The sequence below is a fragment of the Microtus ochrogaster genome, chromosome 7 (genome assembly GCF_000317375.1).
Source record: "Microtus ochrogaster isolate Prairie Vole_2 chromosome 7, MicOch1.0, whole genome shotgun sequence".
Lineage (NCBI taxonomy): Eukaryota > Metazoa > Chordata > Mammalia > Rodentia > Cricetidae > Microtus > Microtus ochrogaster.
Genome location: NC_022014.1, coordinates 3037943 through 3058867, shown reverse-complemented (window position 1 = coordinate 3058867; position 20925 = coordinate 3037943). Strand labels below are relative to the sequence as shown.

General features: G+C 45.1%; 1 protein-coding gene across 3 annotated transcripts in view; it reads right to left on the bottom strand.

The window, feature by feature from the left end:
- Cramp1 (cramped chromatin regulator homolog 1) overlaps positions 1-20925 on the bottom strand; it is a 66099-nt gene that overhangs the window by 10797 nt on the left and 34377 nt on the right. For 2 of the 3 annotated variants that reach the window (XM_005349119.3, XM_026780348.1), the window contains 14 exons: positions 16730-16815; positions 16231-16354; positions 15350-15431; positions 13628-14803; positions 11134-11311; positions 9249-9430; positions 9087-9161; positions 6626-6707; positions 5295-5399; positions 4866-5044; positions 4119-4184; positions 3278-3509; positions 2312-2476; positions 1018-1166 (listed from right to left, as the gene is read on the bottom strand). In XM_005349119.3, the coding sequence (XP_005349176.1) occupies positions 1018-1166; positions 2312-2476; positions 3278-3509; positions 4119-4184; positions 4866-5044; positions 5295-5399; positions 6626-6707; positions 9087-9161; positions 9249-9430; positions 11134-11311; positions 13628-14803; positions 15350-15431; positions 16231-16354; positions 16730-16815 (2881 nt within the window). The remainder of the gene's footprint in view (positions 1-1017; positions 1167-2311; positions 2477-3277; positions 3510-4118; positions 4185-4865; positions 5045-5294; positions 5400-6625; positions 6708-9086; positions 9162-9248; positions 9431-11133; positions 11312-13627; positions 14804-15349; positions 15432-16230; positions 16355-16729; positions 16816-20925) is intronic. The other variant, XM_013347404.2, reaches the window with a different exon arrangement.

The window sequence follows — 20925 nt, the reverse complement described above, 5'->3', positions numbered from 1 at the left end:
TCATTGGTTAAGGAATAAAGAAACTGCCTAGGCCCCTTGATAGGCCAACCCTTAGGTGGGTGGAGTAACAGAACAGAGGGCTGGGAGAAAGAAGCTGAGTCAGTGAGTCACCATGGTTCTCCCACGCCAGGCAGATGCAGGTTAAGATCATTCTTGGTAAGCCAGCTCGTGGGCCACACAGAATAATAAAAATGGGTTAGATTAATATGTAAGAGCTAGCCAATAAGAGGCTGGAACTAATGGCTCAGGCAGTGTTTAAAAGAATACAGTTTCCGTGTAATTATTTCGGGGCATAAGCTAAGCTAGCCATGTGGGCGGCCGGGTGCCGGGGACGCAGCCCCGCCGCTCCTAATTCAACAGACAGCCTAGCCCAAACATGGGAAAGAACAAGTAAATAAAGAACAGAACTCTACTGCAGAACCTGTTCCCAAGTCCTACAGGATCATGGCCATAAAACATTATAGGAAAATGATACTCAAAGGCTTTCTGCAGTAAGAGCAGGAAAGTGATAAAATAACATTACACCTTCCAGATGGAATTATACCTTACAGATTGGGTAACTGAGACAGTCCAAGGTTACACAGCAAGGGAAGGACAGGGAGAGATTCAACAGCTCTCTCCTGCCTTTGGTGATTTGGCTCTCCACCTTGATCCTAGGTTTCCCAGATTAGGAACCCTACAAAAGACAGCTGCTTCTTCTTTTTTTTTTTTCTTTTGGTTTTTCAAGACAGGGTTTCTCTGCGGCTTTGGAGCCTGTCCTGGAACTAGCTCTATAGACCAGGCTGGTCTCGAACTCACAGAGATCCGCCTGACTCTGCCTCCTGAGTGCTGGGATTAAAGGCGTGTGCCACCATCGCCCAGCCAAGACAGCTGCGGACTATCAGTTGTCCCAGTGCTGCCAGATCTCAGAGACTATGTATGGCTGTCTATCTGATACACAGTCCCCACGAACATTCCTTAAGACCAGAGGACCTAGGAGAGACCCCAGTAAGTTCAGGAATATGGCACTGCACTTACTTCTGCAACATCAGCAAGAGACCGGGACACAAAAGAGTCCCTTGAATTTCCATCCAACAAGCTAGGGCCAAGCAAAGATGTGCCACTGTTGGCCCCAACAGCAGTAGTTGGTAGCATCTTCTTGCTCTTCTCTGGGGATATGAAGCTGGCTGCAAAGAGAAAGCTGAGTCAGACAAAGGTGTTCAGCTAGCCCAGTCAGGCCCCTCTAGGTCTCTACCTTCTTCACACTTGTTTCCAGGGTTACAGATGGCACCATTACGCTATAACAGGCTTTTGTCATCTCATGTTAGTGTACATTCATCTTAATCACTTCCTAAGGGATCGGAGGCGCTATACTCTCCTGTATTGTATTCTCTGTGGCTAGACCTTGACTGATGGGCATTAAGTTTGATTCTAACTTCATGGATTGCAGATGATTTTGCTCATGTTTGAGACAGCAAAACCACTGGGTGAGGGGCTGGTTTCCTGTATTCCCCACCAGGCCTAGTACCCATAACCAAGGATGATCAAGTTTGGAATTGTAAGGGTAGAAGCCTAGGTCCTGGCAACTATAAAAGCTAAGCTTAACCACCGATTCTCAATATATGCACTAAAGAAACAAGCAATAGTAAAAAGCAGGGAAAAAGAGATTCAATCACTGTGGCATCACTGGGAAGAGGAACAAAATAAACATGATTCCATCCCCCAAACCTATATTTGAGGCACAGACAGGTTTGGGTTTAACAGGGGGTCAGAGGGATGATTGGTTAGCAATCTAGGCTGGGCCTAGCCATTAGTGACCCATCATTGCTTCAGCTTTAGCCTGCCCTACAAAGAGCTTTGATAAGTTATAAGAACTGAATGGAAGCCGGGCGGTGGTGGCGCACGCCTTTAATCCCAGCACTCGGGAGGCAGAGGCAGGCGGATCTCTGTGAGTTCGAGACCAGCCTGGTCTACAAGAGCTAGTTCCAGGATAGGCTCCAAAACCACAGAGAAACCCTGTCTCGAAAAACCAAAAAAATATGGTCTGTTTCTTTCTTTGTCTTTGTAAGAGCTCTGTAGGAAGGTTGAGCTAGTTGGACAGACAAGAGAAGGCACTGAAAACCAGATGAGTGACTTGAATATTCTGTGTATAGAGTCTATAACTGTGCCAACATTCAGTGAACTACACACTGAAAATCTGCATTTTCCTATATGTAATTTACACATTTAAAACGTTAATTCAGAAATAAACAGTTGGAAAATGAGCAAAAGTGCTCTCAGAGGTGTGGCCTGACTCCAATCTTGGAAAGAAGATCCCTCCAGAAACACTCACCAAACAAGCTGCTGAGCGAGGAATCTGTGGAGTCACTGGGGTACCACTGTGGGTCATGAGTGGGAGACGCAATCCAGTTGGGCTGGGGGCTGCTGGATGGGGAGGGAAGACTCTTGGAACTGTCACTGCCATTTAGTTTTGCTGGAGAAAGAGGGACTCCGTCACCTGTCAACCAAAATCCAAGGTCAGCAATGCCTCCCTGAACCCAGAGCAAGGCAGCAGGGGGCAGAGGCTATGTATCATTGAACCCAGGATACCCAGGATGCACTGGGTCCACACCAAAGGGACAGCTGTCTTCAAGGCAACTTCATCTATAAGAAGGGCACAATGCAAAACATAAGAGGCAGGGTCAGGCCCTGTGCCCAGAGCTATGCACCAGCTCCATGGGAAACACATGCTCCTGATTCCATCCTGTGGGGTACAGAGTTCCCAGTCTACAACTGAGAAAAGCAAGGACTTAGACAAGGACCTACCAAGTCCATGGTTAAAAGGCTGAGAACGTATGTCTGTCTGAGCCCCGCAATCTGAGTCATGTCAGCAGGCAATAAGCGGTGGGTGCCACTACCACCAGGAATACCATCACAGAATGAGTGACTGTCTGTGCAGCTACTTCCTAAGCATCAGCTGCAAAACATGTGGGTTGCCTCCCAGAGATGCATAAATAGAAAACTGATCCCCAGGCTTCATAAAGCCTTCTAAACCATCCCATTCTCATCTCAAGGTCAGGAGCAACCCAAGCAGACCACCAGTGGCTCAGCTTCCAGGTACTGCTCCTGCCAGAGCCAGGCAGAGGAACCTAGTAGTGGTAGATATTCAATGCTAAAAACTGACAAATACACTGGAACTTTACCAGGAAGTTTGGCAAATACTTAGGCAGGTAACACTCAGGTCCCCTTTGCAAGTATGGTTGCCCTATCTTAGTAAGAACCTGGTTCTGAAAAGGTATACAAGGCCACCTGTACTTACCATACTGGCCAGAGCTGATGGCAATCTCAATGATGGAGTCACTGATCTGTGTGGCAGGTTCTCCCTGTGAGAGAACATCCTCAGGTGGGCCAGGTAGGGATATGTCCAGTAATGCAGAAACATTGGGTGGGGAGAGCCGTGTGCTGGAGCTCTCTGATGAGGGTAAAGGTGTGGAAAGGCCATTCTGGAGATGAGTCTTGGGCAGCTCAGGTAAGGACAGAACAGATGATCCCTGCCAGGAAGGAGACAAATATTGTTCGGACACACGGTGCCCAGGAGCACTTGTCACGGTGAGTACAACCTTCATCTCTAGCTTGGCAGCTGCAACAAATGCAGGAGTCCCCCATTCTTCCAAAGGAGGAGCATACTCAAGAAATATACTTCTTTAGAAGAAAGTAAAGCCAGGTTAGGCTGAGACTTTTTCCATTGGTGGCATCTAGGTGAAAAGTAATTAATGCTCAGAAAGCCACCAGCTGTCTGGGCAGTGGTGGCGCATGTCTTTAATACCAGTACCCAGGAGGAGAGGCAAGTGGATCTCTGTGAGATCAAAGGCAGACTGGTCTACACAGTAAGTTCCAGGACAGCCATAGATGCACAGCGAAACACCAAACCAAACCAAACCAAACTCTCCAACAGAGAAAGCCACCAGCCAATTATGTCCTGCTTCCCAGCCAAGAAAACCCAGTCCTTTTAGACATGGAGTTTAATGAAGGAAGCTGGAACCAGGACCAGCATGGTTCATTCATTCATGAGGAAATAGCAAGGCAGGTGGAAGGACATCGATGATGCTGGTAATGGTCTGTGCACTCAGGGAGGACTGAAGCCCTCAAGTGTACTTTACCTGGAAACTGTCTGTCATTGGCTCCTGCTCTGGTCTTGGAACGCTGATAAATGGGTCACTAGTGCCCTGGAACAACAAGAAGACCGATGAGTGGTTCACACTGCTTGTTTGGCTGAGGATCAAAGAAAAACCCTTCTCAGACACCTCAGTCCTCCTACAGACAGAGGTGCAGGAATGGACTGTGTTCCAGGCTGGAAATAATGGAGAGTCACAAGAGCATTGCCTCTGCACTTATAATCTTTTATTGCTTTTTAAGAAGAAACTTAACAGCTCAGTAAGAGGCTGGTCATATATTCGCAGGTCCTAGAGCTCCATGGGGTCTCCCCATGCATCTCCTTTCAAACAGGCAAAGAAATCAGAGCATTTGGAGACTCATGATTAAAAAAAAAAAAAAAAAAGTGGTCAAGAGTATATGAACTACTCTCCACCAAGATATAGCAAGCACTTAGTACCACCTGACTAGGGTCCGCAGGCTGATATCAGCCTTTGAGTTGAAATGTAGAACTATCCCATCATGCATGTTTTAGCAATGGATTCTTTAACATTAAAGAGCAAACATGTCTTTTCACTCCTCCCTCTCTGTGTTCCATGGTAGATGTTCAAACCTTGGCTTCTCTGGCTCAGGGTCTTCTCTAACACATCAGGCTTCCAAAGGTGCAACACGGTCTGGTATGACAACAAGGCCACCCCATGGCCTTGCCCCGGAAGCTATTGGTAATGCCAAACAGCACTTGCAAATGCACTCACCCTTACGGAAGTAACAGGCTCTCTGTTCTGGTGTGGTCCAGTGTCACCCTGCCCCGAGATGGCAGTGGTTACTTGTTCTGAAGTCAGTGGAGAGATGCCAGATGAACCATCAGTATCTAAAACTGGCAAGGGACTTCCAGGGATGATGCCAGCACTTTGAGCTGCTAAGTCGATGGCACCTGGCAACAGGAGTTATATATCAAACCTCTGTTCCATAACACTCCACTCCATGATGTATGCCCAGAGAGCTTGGGACAGCTTCTCCCTCCACCTCTCTTCAGTGAAGACCCAAGGGATTTGTAATACGCTTAGCAAAGCAGTAAGACATTATGCCTTGGAGAAGAAGAGAATATTACAAAGATGTATGACAAAAAAGGCAACTAAGGAACCTCACATAGTGGCTGTCAACTGTGTACATTTCAGACTTACTGGGCAGGTGACTAGTGGCCTGAGATGGGAGGACCTTGGGCACTATCGGTCGAGACAGAGCTGCTTTGGTTAGAGAAGACTGGATGGGCCGGAACCAGCCTCTCCCTGTAAAGGGAAAACAAATGTAGTCACATCAGCTGATTTGTTCATGTTCTACAATGCACAATGGGGTTATGGAGGGTTTCCTTCACAGACACAGCTAGGATCATAGCAAGTCACTCAAGACTCCAAACACTTGCTAACTTGGGGAATGAGAAGTATTATCACATAGGCTTTCAAGAAGGAGGTCTAGGTTCAGTTGCCAGCACTCACATGATGGTGCCCAATCACCCATTAACTTCAGTTTCAGGGACTCCAGCACCCTCTTCTGGCCTCCATGGGCACTAGATAAGCACATGTTGCCCATACATACATGCAGGAAAAAATCTATACCCATAAAATTAAAAAATAAAAGAAGACAACTCATGAAGGGACTAGAGAGTCTCAGTAGTTAAGAGCACCTGCTGCTTTTGCAGAGGACCCAGGTTTGTTTCCTAGCACCCACCCAATGACTCGACCTCCGCTAACTGCAGATCTGACATCTCTTCTGGCTTTCATGGGCTTTTGACACCCTTACAGGCACTTACACATACACATTAAAAATAAGTAAATCTAAGATTCATGGAGACATAGTTCAGAAATACATCAATTGCTCAGCTGTCTACAACTCTGGATTTGATCGCCAGAATCATAAGGAAAAAAAGAGATTAGTCAAGATAAATCAACAAGCATGTATATTAACTGCAGAACCCACATTTTCTAAGGCTTAAAGTACCAGGGCACCCACTGAGTTTAAAGATTATATAAAAATGTCATCATACACCCCAACAACACATTTATAAGTGTTTGTCATGACTCTACAGGCAGAAAGTGAATACATTCCACTGAACTCAGAAGTGCTGTCAACAAAGAAAACAGAGCACACCTCTAAAGAAGGTACACTCGCCAGGCAGTGATGGCACACACCTTTAACTCCAACACTTGGAAAGCAGAGGCAAGTGGATGTGAGTTTGAGGCCAGCCTGGTCTACTGACTTTCAAGACAGTTATGGCTACAGCTACCAAAAGAAACCCTGTCTCAGGGAGAAAATAAAAGGTATACTCCACTCCAGCCACTGGCAGTGTTCTCGGCCACAATGGCAGTCAGGCCCAACACAGGGTACACTAAGCATATGCTCGTAGAATGAGCACAGGTATGCAAGAAATGTTACACCAATAACAATGCAACCCCACACCTATAGTCCACAGTGAGGCATATTCAGGGAAAGCTATCCCAGGAATGCCTGGTCTTACCAGCTATAGGAGAATTAGACAGGATGGAGAAGGAACACACATTGTGGGACTGATTTTCAGAAGGTCTAGGGAGCAGCGTCCTCTGTTGAGAAAAAAAAATGTGGTAGGAAGACATCAGTGTCAAAAAAGATCACTCTACAAAGACCTTTCCCGAGGAAAACTGAAGATCATCAGAAGGATTTAGTTCAAACCTAGAATGTTCTTAACTTGGCTGGAAGGCAGATATGGGTATCTGTTAACAACCATGGGGTAGGTAGGCTGATAGGGCTCAATGCTGAGCATTTTGGTGGGCAGGATGGAGAAAGTTAAGGGACTGTTTGTATCGAGAGGCACTGAGAGTCAAGACATGATCATTTCCAGGTCTCAGGTCTCGTTCCTGCAGGTGAACAAAAGGTCCCGATGTACTTATAAGAACCTGTTCAGCCAAGAAGAACCTGCGCTGACCACTGATGTTGCTAACCGTGTAACATTTACAAGATCTGTCAGTCACATTGGATCAGGACACAACTGAGTCTGGTATAGAGGTGATATTCTCTGTTTATATCTAAAGTACTTGGGTTGCCTTAAGACCCTGTCTCATACATGATCTCCCAGGATGCTGGCAAACAGCAGAGACCAGAAAGAGCTGGGGATAATAGTGTGACCAACTTACTAACAACTCTGCATACTCTCGAGGCTCACCATACCTCATTCGAGAGGCTGAGAGGTAAGTTTTTTCCATAAAGGACCAGTCAGAATGCTTTGGGGCTATTCTTGCCCCCGATCTTATGGTAGGAAAGCAGTCACGGAGAGTTGTGGATGTAACTGACTATGGCTCTATGTAAATGAAGCTTTAATGATTTACAAAAATAGTAAGTGGAAAAGACCACATACTGTACAATCCCACCTGAGGAAATACTCAGGATAGGGAAGTCCAAAGAGATAGGTGGGCTGGCAGTTGGGAATGAGACTTCTGAGTGATGAGAATATTCTATGAAATGACCAAGAGCTAGTAATACTCCACACCTACACTAAACCCTGTCTAAATGTGTACCTTAAATGAGTGAGTTTTATGATATATACATATGTGTGTGTAAATAATAAAAACAGGATGGGGTTGGGGAGATGCTCAGGGAGTAAGCACTTGCCATGCATGTATGACACAGGAACTCAGATCCCCAGTACCCACATATCAGGAGGGCATGTTGACTCCGGATTGCAGGAAGCAGAGACAAGAGATCCCCTAAGCAAGCTGGCTAGCTAGACCAGCAGAATTTATGAGCCCTGACTGAGTTCAAGTGAGAAGTCTTGACACTCGATATATAAGGTGGCAAGCCATTAAGACAGACATTTGCTATCAACCTCTGGCCTTCACATGCACAGACCTATACATTACACTGTGCCACTACACACTCATTCAGAAAACAAACAGACTGGGTTTATCATGGGGTTTAGTTTACTATTCAGATGCTGAATTTAGCAGCCACACAACGTCTACCAACTATGAAGTATTTTTCTAATTCTGGGACAAAGATTAAAGAACTGAAGTTAAATTGAGGACTAAGGGAGCATGAGCAAAAATTAAAAAGTTTAGAATGCATACATACCACCCATGCAATGCTCCTTTGTTTTGTAACATGGTCTTCCCTGTAGCCACTATGCTCAGCATACTTCTTATTTATAAATAAACTAATCTCAAGAAAGAAAAATATTTTCTTTAAAATTTTAAAAATTATGTTCACTTATTTAGTGTGTAGACATATCATGACCTGAGTGTAGAGGTCAGAAAACAACTTTTACAAGTTGGACTTTTTCTTCTAAGATGTGGGTTCTAAGGATGGAACTAGGATTGTTAAGACTTAGTGGCAAGTACCTTTACCCACTAAGCTACCGCACCAGACCCAGACAAAAAGATTCCTAAGAGACTAACAAAAGGAAACTGGTCTATTCATGTCTTCCAAAAACTACATCCATTCACAAATTCCTATGGCTACATTATCACAGCCTTACTTCCCTCATCTGTCATCTGTAAGTGCTGCTGTCTTCTTTCTTGAGTGCCTTGTACATCCTGTGTGCCATGGCTGGTGGATGGCACTTGTAGGCTGTCCTACCACTTATTACAGTTCTACACATGTCCGCTTCTGCCAGCCCAACTCCTGTCTCCTGACTGTTTTAAACCCAAGCTCTAACAGCTCCTGGAGATACTCCAGTTTGAACACTCGTGACCTGGAACCCTAGCCTGGTATGTAAATCATTTTCAATGCTAATCCAAGTCTACCTTTATTTATATAGTACCAGTAAATTGTTCATGGCTCTATTTTTTCTATTAATAAAAAAAGACAAGGGCAAGAATTTTCTGTTTCACTCTGAAAACCAAAGATGTAAGAAAACAGCATCTCCTGGTAAGTTCATCAGCAGCTAGAGTATGGACCTGACAGACACAATGCAGATGCGTACGTAGACTCCATCAATGCTCCCTCACCTGGACCACCAGTGGCTTTCGTAAGTGCCGTTTGCGTAGTTTCTTGGGCTTTGGTGAGAAGAAGTCTGACTGTATCTAAGGGAGAAAGAACATGAGTCCTAAAACAGGCACTCTAACCACGAAGCCGACCACAGCCGCGCCCCCTTGCGCTCCAGCACTCACGCTGATGGAGTCCAGGTGCTGCCTAAAAGTCAGTTCTGCCTCCTTACTGGGAGAGAAGAGCTTCCCATGTCGACTATTGGGTGGCAAAGTTGTTGGTACAGCAAAGAGGCCACCGTCTGAGTCACCGCTTCCTGTGCTGGAGGAACCAGCTACCAAGAGAGGCCTTGGGGGATTCCTTAAACCTGGAACAGAAGGGAGAATTATGAGCTGACACTTACATCTATCCCCTCCAGGGCAAAGGCAATCCACTAGGAAGTAAACCAGGAAAGAAAGCAGACAATTTTCAGCTGCCTATACTTTATCTAGTAAAGTCCTGCCTTGCTTCCTTTGATTCCTGACCCCACTTTACAGGGACTATAGGCCTCTTGAATAAAAGCACATTACCACTGTTCTATGATCAAGAGAGAAAGGGCAGGACAACTAACCAAGACTTGAGAGCTACAGGACCTTGGGACATTCCTAGCTGACCAAAAGAAAGCGGACTCTCTGCAGAGATTAGTTAGCAATACACTCAGTGTCCATCTTGTCTTTATAGCAACTCAACTTGGTGTGGCTGCAGTAGAGCGAGAGTGTGGCTGTGTGCCTACGCAGCTATTTGTGTGACACAGGTAATCAGAACAAGTAGGCTATAGCTACACACTATTGACACCTGGTTTTAAAATCCCTTATTTTGCAGAAAACAGCCCCAATGATAACAGGACAGAAAGTATTTATTGTATAATAACCCTGTTGAAATTCCATCACGGTAGTATTGCTACAGAACACCTTCATGGTTCATGGCTTGGTATGGGCCACACATAGTACACATTTCTGGAAGTTCAGGACCCTGGGCCTTATAATCCTCAATCAGACAGAGAATGTTAGAGGACATTTATAATTTTACTGGAAGGCAAAAGAAGCAGTCATGAGCTGCTACCTGGCCTACTTCAAGACCAGGCCTTCATCTCAGGGATTAGTGGCTTGGGCTTTGCTAATGCAGCCCCTTAAAGCATAAGAAAGAGGAAGAGAAAACAAAAACAAGCAACTGCAAGATCTGTCCTCCAAATTCACAGCCTTGAGGTCCACATTGGAAGGACTATCGGGCAAACAGTCTTCAGTGGAAAGGCTGCTCACAAGAAAGTCAAGAGATATTGTAAAGCCATCAATGTTCTTGAATGAAAACAGTATTATTAAAGAACTGTTAACCTGACAGGATACTATATTTGTCTGGCCAAAAGAATTACTGTTATCTTTGGCATACCAATGTAGTTTCCTTACAATAGAGGTAAAATAGTTTCAGTAGGTCAAAGCAAACAAAATTGATGCCCTGGGAAATAAATGGGGCAGCCATGCGTATCTTGGGGTTTTATGTACCCAGTAAGAGAATTATTTTTTTTCCTTAGGGTCTGGGGTGGTATCTCAGCAGCAAAGTGATTGCCTAACATGTATGATGCCCTGAGTTCCATCCTTAGTACCACAAAATAAACCAAAATTATTTCTCAGAAAATTTAAAGGTATACTAAGAAGCAGCTTACTTCATTTTTCATTTCGGATACAGCCACCATGCCCATTAATAGAAGACTGCTTTATTTGAATGTTTTGGAGGTAAAGAAAATTAAGTCACTACAGAATTAAGAACCAGTCTACCTTAATAGCTTTAAGCCACTCAGTAGATTATGAAGGTTTCTCATGCAAAACTTCCAATGTTAGCAGACCAATCAAGACTATCCTACACTCTGCTTATCACATGAACTAGGTCCTTTATGACATTTCCCTGTGTTCATCATCCCCAATGGAAGTGATCCTCTGCCTCTGCTATGCCCACTAGACCATGGTTGGTAGACAACAGGATCATCTGTTCAGTTCAGATACAGTACCAACAACATCAGGATTCCCTGAAGCATACCTGGGGAACAAGGTGCAGAACCAGATGGGAAAGTCTTGCTGCTTCGGAGGGCAGATGGGTTTCGAGAGCAGCGGGGACTCCGAGAGTTGATGGTCACTACCTTCCCTGGGGGGGATGTGGACTGTTCCTCCTGGGTGGGCCTGACTGAGGCTGTTGATGCTGTGTTTGCTTCAAAAGCCTGGAAAGACACCAGGTTTGAGGTTCAAAGACTCAGCTCAAGAAAAATGGCCCTATCACAAATATCCTAAGGACATCCATTTCTATGGTGGCAAAAAAAAAAACAAAATAAAACCCAACCCACTTTGGAATAGAATGCCCCAAAGTCACAATTTGCAAATTTAGCATATTACTTCATTATTTTTCTAAAGATTTACTTTTATTGTACATGAGTGCACACAGCTGTGGGTAGTATTCCTTATTGAGATGAAGTCTCGTCCTGTAGCCTAACTTGGCTGGCATGTATCTACTAAGTTGCCCAGGCTGACCTCAAACTTCTGGTTTAGAAGATCTGACTTAGTCTTCCAAGTGTTAGGACCACAAGCATTAACTACAACTGACTAATTCTAACTCTCCAGTGATTTGAAATCACTAAGCAAGGTGTGGACATACTTTAATCCCCGTACTCTGAGGCAAAGGCAGGCAGATCTGTGGGAATTTGAGGCCAACATGATCTACAGAATGCGTTCCAAGACAGACATCCTGGGCTGTATGGTGAAAAAACAAAACAAAACACATGACAAACTTTAGCAATTGAAAGGAAAAAGAGAGGGGGAAAGTTACAAATCCCCAGGGAGTGAGATGAATAGTTAAAACAACTCACTGCTTTCCTCAGGAGATCCTAGCCTATCTCCACTGCCAAAATGTAGTGGACAGAACAGACAAGCAGCTCCACAGCAGAGAGGACAGGGACCAGCAGAACAGTTATGGTACAGGGAAGATGTACTGGTAAGTGACAAAGGTTTGTCTTTTTAAGAAGCCATGGCAAAAAGACTTCCTAAGACAATCATGTTAACTCCTACTACTGTGAGCCCTAAGGAGGAAACAGATTCACTCCTGAAAACTGGTCACAGATGAAAAGCCTTTTGCCCAGCTCCCAACCTCATGAGTGTCCAGGCCCCTTTAAGGGATGGCTTCAGGGCCAGGGAGACAGCTCAGCAGGCAAAGGCACTTGACTCACAAACCTGAGTTTATTTGATTGCCTAAAACCATGTAAACAGCTGGATGTGAAGGCACACATGTGTGATCCCCTACGAGACAGAATATAGGAGACAGAATAGACCAGAAGCTCACAGGATTACCAGCTGGAGAAGTGAAGAGCAGTGACAAACAAGGGATTCTGTCTCAAAACAGGGAGGAAAACTGATTCCTGAAAAGCTGTCCTCTGACCTCCACCTGTGCCCCATGCATCTGAACACCCACATTTTCACATACAAACTGATAGCAGAAAAATAGATGGCTTCGAGTCCTAGGGCTTCACAAAGGCATTCCATCTCTTGTTGCTGTTCCTCTTCTGGTGGCCTCACCTCTTCAGAGAGACCTGGTTAGATGCCCAAATTCTGAACTCCTCCCAGAAGCAGCCACACTGTCTCACTAGGGTTACGTCACAACAGTTCCTCTACAGCTCTGCCCACGCCCATCACCAACCTCTCCCTGCATCTTCTGACCTCTACATTCTGGGAATAGTAGTATTCCCACCACAGACTGAGCATTTCAGGTGACTCTGGCCGTTTCCTGAATCTCAGGACTCTTGTTTGCCATAGCTCTGCCAGGCAGAAAAAGGGGAACAAAGAACAGATGACCTGTCTCTGACCTATGGTCTTGAGTTTCAACAGAGCCCATTAAGTCACTATGGGGGGTTGCTACCATTCACAACCTCTCCTCCCTCAACCCCTAGCAATACCTGTCCTTTCTGTTCTCCTTCATCACTACCATCTGTTGTTTTGTTTTTAAGTCCAGCCTGGCCTCAAACTAAGTATCCCTTTCTGAGTTTCTACAACAGTGGGATGTATAGACAGATGATGTGTTCAGGCGTGTGCCTGAGCCCTGTAACCTTATTTCTAACAAGGTCTCAGTGGTGTTGAGGCTGTCAGCCAGGAGCCTACTTGGGGGTCTCAGCAGTGATTCCGGTTCGTCACTTTCCATAATATTGTTCCAAACTGCCTCACTTACCTTCCAGTGGAAATCAAGACTAGAACCTCTCACTTTCCCACTAACTCAAAGGTCTGCCCTGGCCTCCTCTCCTTGAGTAGACCATACCACCTATCTCCATAGAAGGCCATCTGTGTAGTCACAGCTTAATTCCATAACCCTGCTGCTGGGTCTATTTAGAGGTTAGGTCCATCGTGCTGAATCATAGACCTTCAATAGCCCTGGCATGGAGTATAGGACCTACAGTCCTGGTGACTATGTTACCTTTGGAATCCTGAGGAGTCATGCTTGACACACATGCTTACCTTAAACTACTCAGTGTCCTGGGCTAATCTAAATCACTCACCATCTTGGGGTGGACCTCAGTGGAGATGAGCCTCAAGAGGCAGTTCAGGAGGCGCTGCTGGTGGAGGGCTGAAGGCGGAGAGGGGGGTAGGGCAGTCTGACCCTGTGCTGTCGGCACCTGGCTCTCAGGGCCCAGCACAGCCAGCCAGTCATACTCTAGCTGCAGCTTGCTCGGCTTGCCCATCATGAGGTAGACTTCAGCCAGCGTGAGGCTCTCAGAGGTCTGCAAGTTCCAGCCCTCTTCACGCAGCTGTTGGGCCAGTTGGCTGGCAGGGACTTCCTTTGAAGGCCTGGCAGCAGGCTGTCCTTGAGATAACAGAGGTTCTGAGGGGCTCCCTTTCTCCTGAGACTCTTCAGGAGATACATCTGCCAGCTCTTTAGTACAAATATCTGGCAGAAGCCTGGGCTCAAGTTGAGGATCGGTGCCAGTTTGAGGGTCTGGGCCAGGGGGACCGTTGTCTGCAACCTCTCTGCTGCTGGGCATAAGTGCCTCTGGGGAAGCAACCATGCCAAGAAGAGGGTGCTCTCTCCCAGACTGTGTGTCTGTACAGCGGCACTGCTCCGGGATGATGAGATCCTGGCAAGACTTCAGGTATCGGGGAAAGGGGTCAAGGAGTGAGAGTTCATCTTCCAAGTCTGGTGGCTGGCCACATGAACATGGCAGGGCCCTAGATTCTTGAATGGGGCTCTCCCCACCCACAGCAAGGGCTGCTAGTGAGGTCTTCTCAAGCTGTGGGCCAGAGTCCTGGTGCCCATGAGGAGGCCTGTCAGGGGCATCTGAGCTGTTCATACTTGGAGCTGTCCCCTCTCCAGGAGCACTCTCAGGGGAACTCTCCCCTGAACTCTGTGAAGCATCTGCATTAGGAAGAAGCCGCCCCCCACCCTTGGCTTCAGCACTGCCCCTCTGGCACTTCACCTGGCCCCGGGCTATTCCCTGACCACTCTGGATGCCCAGGATCTGGGCTGGAGGCAGCGAGTGCGTGTCCTTGGTACCCTGCTTGCACCGGCCACCCTCTTGCCAGTGTACAGTGCAGAAGGCCTTGGAGTGTACCACACGGGCCACACCCGGCAGTGGTGTCAGCGTACAGTTCTCGCCTGGGAACAAGTGCAGTGCCACCTTCTCCTGGGTCTGTGCTGTGCTCGAGCCCTGCAGCTGCCTCTCCTCAAGTGTCTTCCGCTGGGCACACTGTCAAGGAGCAACTCCAAACAACTACACTGTGATCAAGGTCCTCTTCAGTGGAGAGCTATGGATTTCAGACTAGGGCCGTCTTTCCTAGCAGCCCCACGTACCCCTTGATATTCCTGAGGCTCACCTAGGAACTTTTCTCAGGCTATTACCAGACTGAGCTGGTCCAGGTGTTCAGTGTATTCAGGAAACTCACACCTGATGAGACACTATTCCTGAAAACAGGTAAGGTTAGCAACCTACCAAGGACACAAAGGAGGCTGTGACGTGTGTACATCATCCCACCCAATCTACTGATGGAGTGACTTTGGCAACGTCTCACAGAACAGATAGTTGGCCACTCAAAACATGGAGAGGTGGCTGGGACTGAATACACTCAGGGCAAGTTGGTCAAAGGCAGGATTTACACATAACCCAAGAGTGTTGGACTCGCATGGGGACCCGTAGCAATGACAGGAATTAGGGATCACAAGACCTCATTCCCAAGCAGGAATAGCTGGCAGGTTTGGAGGGTCTGCTTCAACTGGAAAAAGATACAATTCGTACTTCATGGAGTGCCCACTTCTGCTTCAAGAACTCAATGAGGCTAGAGACTTTTCGATGTAGCTCCACAATCATCCTACGAAACAAAAAACGTTAGAGTAGGAAAGTCAGTCTTGGAATTAGCTCTAATGACTGCCTGTACCAAAACCACATGATAGGTAAGTAGGTACTGGAAAGGTAAGATCCACAAGGTCTTCAGCTGCTATTCTTAAATATAAATTCTGTTTGTTGAAATCACTATAGATTCACATAAAGCTGTAAAAAACACAGAGAGGTCTAAGAACCCTTTCCAATTTGAGTGCTTGGCTAGTGTGTGAGCACTGAAACCATCAGTGCTCATTGCCTTCAAGAGTGGAGGTATGTAGTTACCCCTAATTTGCCCTAAGAAAATAAAACACACACATAGATGAGATGAAGCACTGATATGTGCTATAAAGCAGATGAGCCTCAGAACAGTAAGCCATTGAGAGATGCCAGCTAGAGCAGATTCCTGTGGTTACAGTAACATTAATGTCCAGAAGAAGCAAATCCACAATAAAAAGCAGTTGGAAGAGAGACGAGCGCTGGAAAAAGTAATGGCTAACAGGCACACAGGATGAAGAAAACATTCTGGAAGTCAACTGAGATAAAGGTTGTACAACACGGTGAACATACCAAGTGCCACTTAACTTTGCCTGGTAGAATTACAATTCAGGATCTCAAAACTACCCTCCAACTCAGAGCATTCTCATGACATCGTCACCTCCATACCTTGTCCTCATATGATGTCAGGGCACTGTGCAAAAGCTATTTCTCTAGGATACCCTGAGTGAAACTGAAACACCAAACCCTCACGTCCTGCCTGTCATGGGGCCCTTCCTCATGCTAAATGTCACCTGAGACGTGGGTTCTGGGCCAGGCTCTGTACTCGTGCCCAGGCGTGGTTGTTCCGTGGTTGTAGCTCTACAGGAACTTTCAGAGGTAAGCGCACTGGCTTCTGGTCCTCTTCATCACTTAGACCTGAAGAAAGGAGACCATGAAAGTCCAATGCAGACAAACCTCAAGGTAGAAAACAAAACACTTTGCCAGAATATCACAGGGAAATGAGAACTTGGAAAAAAAGGAGAACAGAGGAACCCTAGCAAGGGTCAAAATCAACATGGTGAACTGTGTAGTTACAAAGGCAGAACTATGGATAGGCTACCAAGTGGTCTCCTCAGAGTATTAACCCAATGTCAGAAAGTTGCTGTGGATTCTTAGTAGACACATGGAAGTCACTTTAAGAACAGTCTACTCACAGGAGGTTAAACAGAGTAAGTCAAAAAGTACAATAGCTTGCCCATCAAAACACTCATAGAAACTTCAACACATGCCATCCCTTCTCCTGCCACCTACCGTCTGGATCGCAGAGTTTCTTCAGGGCCCGACACATGGGTGCCTTGATCCGCAGATTTCTCCCTTTATAACGTACTGTGGTGGCGCTGGGAATAGAATTTGAAGCAATACTGAGGACTTTGTGTATGTAAGGGATGAAGGATTATCTGGTCTGAAGTGTGGTAAGCAGGAAAACCTGGTAAGCACCCATTCCTCTGCTGTCAATCACATCAGATGGTAGACATCTGCTACTTTTCTGAACAAGGGACACGTGGTGCTCCAAGCATGACTACTGAACGTCACACACAGCCAGGCTCACTGTTGAGGAACTTCTCTGCTCACCCCATCTCCAAGCATTCCTCCTCCTTAGAGCTGTATAACAGAAACTCCAGAGCCACCTCTATATGTCTTCCACATGACCCGCCCACCCACCTGTACACGACTTCTTGTGAACTACTCATGACCAATTTGCCACAGCAGTGTAATCCCATCCCCCTGCGATTCATACAGCAGAGTAAGGTGTCAGAGCCCAAACTCAAGTCCTTAGGCGAGCCAAGGTCTGTCTGTTGGAGCTGCAGTAGATTAGCAATTATATACATTATTGAAATACTGTTTTGCTACTGATACAAAGGTGAAAGCTCCTTCAAAAACAAAACAAGAGAAAAACAAACAAAGCCCACAGGTGGAAACTTTCAAAGCACTAAGTATAGGTAGCTGGTTTTCAGACAGGGACTGAACAGTATGAACATGACCAAAGGCCAAGAATGATCAGTTTGGCTCCTGAGTTTCCACTGCTTTGAATTTAAAAAGAACAAATGATGCACTTTGGATCCAGATTAAAGCAGATCCAGGTTGAAGAAAAGGCTCTGGTCAACCACCTAAAGGTAAAGAAAGGAATGCATGTTTGGGTTTTACAACATGTTCAAACTATCACTTTATGTCTTTTTGCTTTAACCTACTTTTATTGTTGTTAGCCAGGGTCTCACTGTGTAGCTCTGGCTGTCCTTGAACTCAGAGATCTGCTTGCCTCTGCCTCCTGCTGGGATTAAATACGTGTGTGGGAAACCTGCCCCCCACTTTTTTTTTACTGACCTATTCTCAGCTGTAAGCATGCTAGTTATGAGAGCAGCTTCTATCCTCACTATTTAGTTTCTAAGATGTATGTAGGAAAGTGACGGGGTAATTAATATACACGAGATGATTCTAAAGATGTGGAAGAGATGATATACTCATACTAGTACAGATTCATATTCGTATCTAAGTGTTTATTCATGTAAATTTCCTAATGAAAATTTTAATTGTGAGGAAGGAGATGGGCTTATTTATTTATTTTTAGACAGGGTTTCTCAGTGTAGCCCTTGCTGTTCTGGAACTCACTCGGTAAACCAGGCTGGCCTCAAACTGACAAGAGATCCACCTGCCTCTGCCTCCCAAGTGCTATGATTAAAAGTGTGTGCCACCACTGCCCGGCTGATTTTACATGTTCACACTATCTTAAAAAGATGTATTCTAGCTGGGCAGTGACGGTGCATGCTTTTAATGCCAGTACTCAGGAGGCAGAGGCAGGTGAATCTGTGAGTTCAAGGCCAGCCTGGTCTTCAAAGTGAATTCCAGGAACAGTCAGAACTGTTACACAAAAAAATCCTGTCTTGAAAAACAAACAAAAATGTATTCATTCAGAATGTACTTATACTATATTTGTATAATTTAAAAAATGTTGTTCTAACATAATGCTGCTTAAATCAGAGATAAGAATCTAAACTATAATGTTAAGCAGAACAAGCACAAGAAAGGTTCTGTTGATACGATACTTGATTAAAAAAAGAGCAACTCAAGGGGGCCAGAGAGATGGCTCAGCAATTAAGAGCACTGGCTGCTCTTCCAGAGGACCTGGGTTCAATTCCCAGCACCCGCATGGGCGCTCACAACTGTCTATAACTCCAGTTCTAGGGGATTCGACACCTCCACACAGAGTATATACAGGTAAAACAACAGTGCATATTAAATTTTTTTTTTTAAAAAAAAGAGCAACTCAAATGTATACATGTAAAGCAGGAGACACTAGGGCTAAAGTCAGGGGGAAAGCGCTGTACCACAGACCTCGTAAGAACAAAGTGTGTCCTGAAAAGGAATACGGCTCACGTTTTAGCATTATGAAGTCTCAGAACCCGCATAGTGGTTTCAAGTTGGCTCCAAACACGGTAAGGCTTTCAGCAAGTACTCATAAGACAATTCAAACAGTGAGGTCTCTCTCATATGGGAGGTGGGCACAATCACTCAACACAGAAAACTCAGTAACTCCTCATGATATGGCAGCTACAATATCATCCATTCATCCTTCCCATGCACATCTATTTACTTATCCAAGCCATCTACTTACCTACCCACCATACACTAACCCATGCTACCCACTCATAAATGTACCTACTGACTCATCTGCCCATGCTTTCTCTCACTCATCTGTATTCCATCTATTAATCTAGCCGTACATACATGTTCATTCTTCCATCTGTCTACCCCCTATTGGCACATTCATCCATCTACCCATCTATCTGCCTTTCATTCATTCATTTATCTGTGTAAACATTTATCTATCCCTCTACCAGCCATTCTTCTATCTACTCATTCATTTGCTCAACTGTCCTCTTAAATATCTTTTCATCAATTCTAACTATCCCCCTACCTATCACCTCATCTGTCATATGCACCCATCCACCCAAGGACCAAACTACCTCCGTATGCTAGACACCAAAATGCAGAGCTAAGAATAAGAAAGCCTTACTAAAGGGACAAGAAGAGTCCAAGAAGAAGGCTGCCACCCCTTACCCACTTTCTATTTGGGTAATTGGATAATTCACAGAGAATAAGTCTCTAAACAACCACACATTCAAGTAACTCAAAATTACTGAACATCCTTACAGCAGATGAAACACACTGATGAAAAGTGATACAGCACTAACAGTGATGCTGGAATAGGGACACAGAGGGGAACCAGAAAGAATATTCTAAAGAGAGTAATAAAACATGAAGGCGTCAAGTTTTCAGCAACTTTCGCCAACAAAGAGCCTTGCAGGGGAATGGGCTTTAAAAACAAAAAGGGCATACACATGCATGCATACACACCTGTACAAAGATGTAGAAACAACAACAACAGCAACAAAAACTCATGCTCAATGTCATTGATTGTCAAAGAAATACAATTCAAAACAATTTCATATCAAGTAGAACTTTTTGAAGTCCTTGGGAGCCCCTGGGCTGGGCTTTGGAAGACATATCTCTTCTGAGGGGATGCCCAGGTGAGATGAAAATCCATGCTCACAAAACAGACTCAGGGTTTAGCCTTGGAGTCAATTCTTCAAAAACATTAAAAAACAAAACAAAAAACAACAATTAAATTACCCAGTATCGCTCCACAAAACAAAAAAGAAAACAAAAACACAGATCAACAAACAGGTATGTTCGTGCTACTAACTCCACTGGGCAGGGAAAGGCAATGAGTTGTTTGAGCTCTGTACAATGCCTGACAGTGTCCTCTGAAAAGAAAGGCATTATAGAAAGTGGCACTATCGTTGCCTGGGGTTAGACATGGACTAGACATTCCCTGCCATGATGTTCTTGTTGAACTCAGAGAGATGAATGGAGGATGCTAATCTAAATAGGCTGTGTACTGGTTGACTCCAACCAGATGATGAAGAGACAAACAGCAGATAAAGTTGGGGTTTTTTTTTTGTTTGTTTTTTTTAGGACAGAGAAAGTACTCCAAATAAGATCGTAATGGTAGGAAGGAGGTGTCTCAATGTACAACTGTCCAACCTTAAACATGTCTGACATAACATAAAGCACAATCAATAATGAGCAAGCATTAGCAGACGTATCACAGCTGTCTGTCTTAGCATAATCCTCCTGCTTCAAATTCCTGGAACTAAGACTTAAGGAAGAGAACACCAGGTTCATCAATTGTAACAGTGTCATTTTTTTGATGTACTAGGAACGGAACCCAGGGCCTTGAGCATGATCTTGTGTCCTTTTACATAAACCTAAAAGCTGCTCTAAGAAATAAAATCAGTATAAGAGCTACCAAATTCAATAAAATATCTAAACCCCCAATGTCAAACAAACTCATATAACTGTAGGTAAAAAGTAAAAATATATAAAATATTATAACACCAAATGGGGGCTGTGGAGATAGCTTAGTGGTTAAGACTATTTATTCCTTC